An 8,998-nucleotide genomic window follows, 5' to 3' on the forward strand; every position below is an offset into this window, starting at 1 on the left:
GCAGCCTTATTATAATCTATTATAAGCGTTTTTGACTCGTTTTTCCACTTAATTTGACACTTTAGAAAGTTAATAAAGTAGGAAGTTGCGGTTTATGGTCAGCGATAACTTTATCTTATCTAATTTCCAAAATATTTGAAATAATTTTGGTATATTGCATTTATTTATAGGTTTCTGTTTATTTTAATAGCAACATCTGGCAACACAGCATCGCCGATATTAGTCTGCCAGTAATCAAAAAAGGCAGCGGCTATTTACACTAAGTGCAAATATCTATAGATTCTATTTATACTATGTTAAAATAGCAGGATTTTCTGCTATTTATACTACTTACTGCAAATAGTGGCAATTATCTGCACCTCAGTATTGTAGTAGAACATTATGAAATAATAACTTATTGAGTCTATTTTAATAGATGCCACCTTATTTGGACAATAAAGCCCTCCCTACACCTACCCTTAACTTTTTGATTATTCACTTAATTTTCATTGAAAATAAATGCTGATGTGAATCTGAAAAATCTGATGTGATTTGAAATTTGAAAAGGGAGAAAAATATTCGCCAAAAAGTGGATTCAAACCCGCATCAAAGACACTAAAATATGTATGGCTTACGCTTTACCTTCAAGTATTGTCTTTTATGATCTTGACCATCAGAACATAACACATTTGGTGGGCAATATGAATAATAAACAACTGATAAAATTATCCACCACATAAATATAGTATTAACAAACTTTGATGCAATAAATAGGGTATATAATGAAGTTGTATTTATAGGGGTTATTATAGCACAATTCTATAAAAAGGGGTGTTAGAAACCCCCTGGACCTCACTAATTTTCAAAGCCTGCCTACGGCCATGACTGGTTTTCATGTTTTATGGGTTTGTTCCATAGATGTAATTGTTTTTATGTATAAGGTTTATATATATATATATATATATATATATATATATATATATATATATATATATATATATCCCCAACAAGGTCAAAATTTAATGGTATTACTATTATTGTGGGGACATTTGGTCCTCATTACATTTGGGAATACCAGTACACACACATACACTAATTGAAACTCAGAAATGTGTTGTGAACTTGCTAACCTCTGATACTAAACCCTAGGTCACAAATACTTTCACATGCATGAATTCACTTCACCATCTTGCCTGTCATCAACATCATCATCATTTCATCCCTGTCCTCTTCTCATGCACTCAGATTGAGAAGTGCTAAGAATTGAGCTCAGCTTTTTTAATATTGAATGGTGGAGACTGTCTCTGGTTCCTCCTCCAAGCATAGCATTGTTCCAAGCAAGCTTCAATGCATATGACACCTGATCTACTGTCACTTTAGCACAGATCACTGCACTTTTAATCTGTCCTAGAGGAGTGGCTCTACCCATGATGCAGTTGGGCTGGTTTGCATTATGGATCTGGATACAAGTTTGTCATTTAGTGGTGATGTGGATATATATATATATATATATATATATATATATATATATATATATATATATATATATATATATAATCCTCAAATAGCTGGACTCAATAGCAGAAGGAAATCCACCCACACCCAGAGGAACACAAACACTCTGCATGTCCACCTACTACCTTCAGGAAACCTGTTTCAGCTCACTTGAAATCATTTTAAATTTGGCAGAGACAAGCTGTATGTAGTTAATCCAGGCTTTCTGATGTGGGTTTTTTATGCTGCACCATCCTACTTCCGGCTGTTTATCATGTTCTCATTTTTCGTCATTCTTTGCCTTTCTCCTCTCATTAAAAAGAAGTCAAAAGGGAAAAAGGCTACTTCCTTCCTCACACATTGTTTTCTCTCTGTCCTCAGCCTCAGCTTATGCAGATATCCAATGGGAACAGCCTCATCAGCCGAGAAACCCGGACAGGGATCTATTCGGTTACCCTCATCGTGAGATCCCCCCACTGGCCAGTTATGCTCCTCAGCCTGATTACATGACAGAGGATGATGATCTCATCAAGCCTAAAAAGCTGATTAATCCAGTGAAAGCCTCTAAAAGCCACCAGGAGCTTCATCGGGAGCTGCTTATGAACCATAAACGGTATGAGGACACACAAGTTTACAGTACATAAGCAATCTTGCAATGAGAAAAAATCCATTGCAGACTATCCATGATGGCTTCTGTGATCATTCTCTGCAATCTGGTAATGAGTCCAAAATAGACTGATTGGCATTTTCCTGTTACGTTCCTGTACATTTAGTACATGCAAGTCCCTGTGAATCATCTGCCAAATGGCAAATAATACTTTCGGAGTGAGGAACATTTCTTTAAATGTTTCTGTGAGTAGGTTGGTAAATACAAAATTGATCCCAACCAAAATAGAGCCATATCATCTATGTGCTCCTGAGCAAGACATTTAAGTTCAACTGGAAAGTTCCTACTTAAGAGTTCTGAGATTGCAACTATGATACGGAAGGCATTCATCTGATTTTGGTAAGTGAATCAAATGGATTCCAACATTCAACATATTTCTGGCTAGCTTTTTTCCAAAATGTATACAATATAAATGGTCAGACAAGCATTCACAATTAGAATACACTAAATCAATACAACAATACAATACATCAAAACTTGTTTTTTTTCTCCAACTGAGATATTTGGGGACTACAAGATGCTCCCACTAAGAATTTAGAGTTCACAAAGATGTATATATATATATATATATATATATATATATATATATATATATATATATAAATTACTAATTGGCACTACTTTTAGGCAACATATTTCATAGTTTGTGAGTTGTAGAGTTCAGTTGCCACCTGAATGAATAACCAAAATCTGTGTGTACAGATCAAGATTAAGAAGGCCATATTTAGCCACATTGTGTACATGATTGTAGTTACTCTCCAATAACTGTACACTACAGACCTGTTTCTGTCTAAAATCTCACTGCTGGACATGACGGTGCACTCAAGAGCATACTTGAGTTCTGTGCCACAGGATCTGCAGCATAAACAGTAAAACTCTATTGTTGGCCACTTTAGATAAGATCAATATGTTTGTCTTGTCAAACAAATACAGTCCTAAACATATCTTCAACCGCAAACCTAGCTATTAAATAGATCTAGAACTAGAGGTAAAATTAAGATGCACGATCGTTCTTCAAATTTTAGTGCCATCTCTAAACTTAATCTTTACTCCGAAGCCTTGATTGGTTGATAGGAATGTTGTTACAGAATCAACATGTCCTATTTAGCTAAATTTACAGTGGTTAAATTGTGAGCATTGTGAACAACGCATTTACCTGCAAGTAAACGCTTTTATTCAAAGGGACTTTCAGCACATGTATTACAAAGACTGCAACCTAGAGTTAATCGTGGAATATCAAATTGTTGTTCTCAGCTAAGGGTCAGCAGGGGGTGCTCAGCCTGTGCTTTGTATGGGTCCTAATGGCCCATGTAGTGATGAGGACATAATTTTGTAAAAAGGCACTGAATTTTTGCCTAAACCAGGATCCTGTCTATTTCTAGGTTGCCTTTTGTTCTGCCTTCTTGCTAAATTTGCCTGCTGGTCTCTTCCTAATGATTTCCATGGACATAGATACATCACAGTGCCCTGTGTTGCCATCTTCCTTAGTCCACACTTTCATGATGTAATGCCACTCAGAAGGGCACATATGAAGGCAGATAACGGGATTCTCATGAGCACCTGTCTAAAACCTAAAATGACAAACTTATGGCAGGACTATACTGTTCTTGCAGGACCAGCGTTTAGTCATACTGTACTTATACTGTACAGCTGGTTCTTATGTGATCAATTAGGGCTGAAACTGCATTTGTGGCTTTCCAGGAATGAAACTGCCCTCTAGGAGCAAGATTGCCAGACATCCTTGACTTTGACCAATATGTAGTTACCCGTATTATTCCAGCTATCTCATGTGCTGAGACTAATACAAACCAATGAAGTTGCAGACAGCATGAGTGGAGAGCCTATTTATTAAAGGCTTTCATTACAAAGAAGAAGACACTGTTTGTGTGGGTACGTTTGTTAGTGTGTGCCCTCTGTGCCACTACAAAACACATCAAGCCACAGAGAGCTTACTGGCACAGTGCCGTGTCAGCCATTAAGCGGGTATCTAACTCAGGGCTGCAGAGAGGAAATGGCAGAAATCAAGAAACTCTACAGACCTCAGTGTGTATCAGTCTCTCCTCTCTTCCTTCTCTGCAAATGTCTTCACGGCTAAAACATCCTACTACCACAACAAAATTAACAGCTGTTGTGACGCTCGGACACTCTTCAAGACTTTCTCTTCTCTTCTTGATCCACCGCCACCACCTCCTCCATCGACTCTTACAGCGGACGACTTTGCAGTTTTCTTCACAAATAAGACGAGATCCATCAGCGGCCAATTCTCCACACCGCAGACTGAGGACAACTTCACAATGACCGATGCACACTCTTTCTCCTCCTTCTCCCCACTCTCAGAGATGGACGTCTCCGAACTTCTCCTGTCCAATCATCCTACTACTTGTCCACTTGATCCGATCCCCACTCACCTCCTTCAAGCGATCTCTTCTTCAGTCATACCTTTGCTTACTCACGTTATCAACTCCTCTCTTCACTCTGGAACATTTCCCTCAGCATTCAAGCAGGCTCGGGTAAGCCCACTGCTCAAGAAACCATCACTAAATCCAGCGCTTCTTGAAAACTACAGACCGGTATCCCTTCTTCCATTTATTGCAAAGACACTTGAGCGAGCTGTGTTCAACCAGTTTTCTATATTCCTTGTACAGAACAACCTCCTGGACAGCAACCAATCTGGCTTCAAAAGTGGCCACTCAACTGAGACTGCTCTGCTCTCGGTTACTGAAGCCCTGCGACTAGCAAGAGCAGCTTCAAAATCCTCGGTACTCATCTTACTGGACCTTTCTGCTGCTTTTGACACTGTTAATCACCAGATTCTCCTGTCCACCCTCAGAAAGATGGGCATCTCTGGAACAGCACTCCTGTGGGTTAAGTCCTACCTCTCTGACAGATCCTTCAGTGTGTCTTGGAGGGGTGATGTTTCAAAGTCACACCACCTTGCTACTGGGGTTCCTCAAGGCTCAGTACTTGGACCACTTCTCTTCTCCATCTACATGACATCATTAGGATCTGTCATTCAGAAGCATGGCTTTTCTTATCACTGCTACGCTGATGACACCCAACTCTACCTCTCATTCCAACCAGATGACCCGACGGTAGCTGCTCGCATTTCAGCCTGTCTGAGTGACATCTCTAGCTGGATGAATGACCATCACCTTCAGCTTAACCTTACGAAGACAGAACTCCTGGTGATTCCAGCTAACCCATTGCTTCATCACAACTTCTCTATACAGCTGGGCTCATCAACCATTACTCCTTCGAGGACAGCTAGAAACCTAGGAGTTGTGATGGATCATCAGTTAAGCTTCACAGACCACATTGCTACAACTACCCGGTCCTGCAGGTTTGCCTTATACAACATTAGGAAGATTAGACCCTTCCTGTCAGAGCAAGCAACCCAACTTCTTGTCCAAGCTCTTGTTCTCTCCAGACTGGACTATTGTAATGCTCTCCTGGCGGGCCTTCCTGCATGTACTGTCAAGCCTCTGCAATTGATTCAGAATGCAGCAGCGAGGGTTGTCTTCAATGAGCCAAAGAAAGCTCACGTTACTCCGCTCCTCATCAGGTTACACTGGCTACCAGTAGCTGCTCGCATCAAATTCAAGGTACTGATGCTAGCCTACAAGACGACCACTGGCACGGCACCAACTTACCTAAACTCATTGGTTAAATCTTATGTGCCCTCCAGAAGTTTGCGCTCTGCAAGTGATCGACGCCTTGTGGTACCATCCCAAAGAAGTTCAAAATCACTCTCAAGGACCTTTTCCTGGACTGTCCCCAGCTGGTGGAATGACCTCCCAATCTCAATTCGTACAGCTGAGTCTTTACTCATTTTCAAGAAACAGCTAAAGACTCATCTTTTTCGCCTGCACTTAACCAACTAACACTAGCACTTTTCCTTTTCTTGTCTTTTTAATTAAAAAAAAAAAAAAAAAAAAAAAAAAAAAAAAACCCTACCTATGCGTTCTATACTAGACTAACTGAGACGTGTCATGGCACTTGTATACTGTTGTTGTTCTCTTGTTGACCTGACTGCTTCTGTTGTTCTCATTTGTAAGTCGCTTTGGATAAAAGCGTCTGCTAAATGATTAAATGTAATGTAAATGTAATGTATCTTTTAGTCACTGTTGGCACTTGTGCCTCTTTGGTGCTCAGAGACCCTGTAGAAGACAGTCAATCTGTAAAGGACATTACTACAGAGAAAAAGAGATGTGGATCTCACATGCACACATATAACAGTGGGCATCAAAGGTGGCACAAGGGTGGCGGAGGAAATAGGTCACTCTCAGAACAGTGCCTGTTTTATCAAGCCTTTTCAAGATAAGCTTTTTATGTGCCAGTGATGTTGCAAAACTCCTTACTAAAAGAGCTACACCAAACACCGACGGCATCACTCACGGAAATTGATGCTAAAAGAAGACGCTAAAGGGGAGAGTCAAATTTGTCTCAGATGTCACTGTTAGCCATGATAGGAAAAAAGACACCATCTATGGATCACTTCAGGAACGGATCGATGCCAACGATTTGAACAAGGTTTAGCAAGTGACTATTCATAGCCGAGAGCTGAGATAGGACTAAAGAGCAGCATGCTATTATTATGAGGGCTCTCAGGAGCTGTTTGGGGGATGATCTCTCTCTTGTTATCTTCATTAACTGCCCCTTGTGTTTGTTTGTTGTTGTCTGACTGTCTCTTCAGTTTGAAGGACACCATCTAAATTAGCAAGGATACTAATTAGAACTCCCACACGTGCTGAACTCCACACATACACACTTCCTTTCCCTTCTCTCAGCACCGGTGGCGCCACTTAACTGTGGAGAGAACAAGCTCACACATCATTTAATTATCAGTCTGTCTGTCTGTGTGTGTGTGTGTGTGTGTGTGTGTGTGTGTGTGTGTGTGTGTGTGTGTGTGTGTGTGTGTGTGTGTGTGTGTGTGTGTGTGTGTGTGTGTGTGTCTGTGTGTGTGTGTGTCTGTGTGTATGCATATGTCTATCCTGGCACTATAGTTAATAATTATCACTCGTGTTAGCAGGAGCTTGGCACCTTGAGAACAGTCATGAGAGCTTATCCACTTTCGGTGATAGATGGAAGGCTCTTATATATTCAGTTAAACTGCGCTTAGACAAACAAACACACAATTCATATGTCACGGGCTGTCAAAATGAGCGCATTATAAATGGGATGTGCCTCAGCCATGACTAAGATGGGAAGTCATAACATTGAAGGATAAGAACAACAGTAAACATATGGATATTATGCATTACATAAAAAAAAGAAAAAAAAATGAGCACTAGTTTTACAGGCTATAACAGATTTCCAGACACACACGCGCGGTGTGTGTGTGTGTGTGTGTATATATATATATATATATATATATATATATATATATATATATATATATATATATATATATATATATATATATATATATATATATAAGGCTAGCTTTACACAGCACACATTTACTGATTAAACATGACAATACTGCCACCTGCTGGATGACTGATGGACTGCTTCGGCTAATAATGTGATGCATTCTGAGTTCTATTCTGTTTGATTCTGTTCTATTCTAATGTTTGTTTCAGTTCTCCAATTTTTTATTATTTTATTTCTGTTTCATTTCGTCCAATCTAAGTACCTTGTGTTAATCAAATGCTCCGTTATATTTTATTCTATTATACTCAGAGGTACTGTTGTGGAGAACAAGCCAGAATTGCAACGTGTGTTGGAGCAAAGGAAGAGAGAGCAGATGATAAAACAAAAAAAGCAGGAGGAGGAGGCCAGGAGGAAAATCTCTCCATTGGAACAGGAGCTTCTCAAGAGACAACAGAAACTAGAGGAGGTAGAAAAAAACATACAATCACTTAGTGTATGATACGGACAATATCCTCTTTTATTGTTTCATGTATCTCAGAGGGCCTAACAAAGCAAACACATTTTATTATGTTTACATACTGTTTTTATTGGCAAACCAGCAACCAAATAACATATATAACCGTTTTCCTATGTACTATAGCTGGAGAAGGAGCAAGCAAGATTAGAGGACAGCAACTGCAATGCTCCGGAATTCATAAAAGTGAAGGAAAACCTGAGACGAACATCGTTTACAAGTTCTGGAGAGAATGAGGTGTAGGGGCGGAAACAAAGACTGGATCCATGTGTATCTGTGCACAGCCTTTAACATAGAGAGCTGCTGCAGCTCCTAAACACCACCCACACGACTCTGCTTCTCTACTTCCTGTCTCCTGTCCACACCAACAAAACACTCACCTCTCTCTGTAGGAGTTTCAGAGAGGTCAGAGATAAGGACACGACCCAAAGGGCCTCTGCTACACCTTCCCATTATAAAAAGGTTGATGCTTAAGAGGATTCAGGAGACTGCCAAGAGAAAAATTGTGTTTTTTCTGCTCTGGGTCAGACTTGATGGGTTAAAGATTAACTGTCCAGGATGCTTATGAGTTTGTTCGTATGCATGGATGGACAGCTATGTTCTGGTTCTGCCACATTAGATGAAAAGGTGAAAACAAGGTACAGAGGGGTTAGTTTCAGAGTGAAAAACAGGCTATTTCTCTCTAAATGACAGGCAGAACATATATAACAAAAGGCGGCGATTACACAAACAATATCAGTATTATAGGCAAATTGTTTTTTTTTTTTATCAAACCACAAAATATTTGTTAATTGCCTAATTTTAAACATTGTCTCTCATACTTAATCAGCACTTGTCACTTTTAAATGAAAATATAAGAACTATTTTTATTTTCAGCTTTCATCACCCTTGATTTGCAGTATAACACCTTGCACGTGTGCACACAAAAAAGGAAAAAACAAACAAACAACAACCATTAAGCAAATGATGAT

At 39.5% G+C, this 8,998-nt stretch overlaps 1 protein-coding gene across 3 annotated transcripts in view; it reads left to right on the top strand.

Annotated features, from left to right (window-relative positions):
- The window catches only part of si:ch211-236d3.4 (protein FAM107B), a 28,953-nt gene extending 20,167 nt beyond the window's left edge, over positions 1–8,786 (top strand). For all 3 annotated transcript variants that reach the window (XM_059537713.1, XM_059537714.1, XM_059537715.1), the window contains 3 exons: positions 1,855–2,086; positions 7,823–7,979; positions 8,154–8,786. In XM_059537713.1, coding sequence (XP_059393696.1) covers positions 1,855–2,086; positions 7,823–7,979; positions 8,154–8,270 — 506 coding nt within the window. In that variant the 3' untranslated portion in view covers positions 8,271–8,786. The remainder of the gene's footprint in view (positions 1–1,854; positions 2,087–7,822; positions 7,980–8,153) is intronic.
- Positions 8,787–8,998: the final 212 nt, after the last annotated feature.

The sequence above is a fragment of the Carassius carassius genome, chromosome 44, assembly GCF_963082965.1.
Source record: "Carassius carassius chromosome 44, fCarCar2.1, whole genome shotgun sequence".
NCBI classification, from domain to species: domain Eukaryota; kingdom Metazoa; phylum Chordata; class Actinopteri; order Cypriniformes; family Cyprinidae; genus Carassius; species Carassius carassius.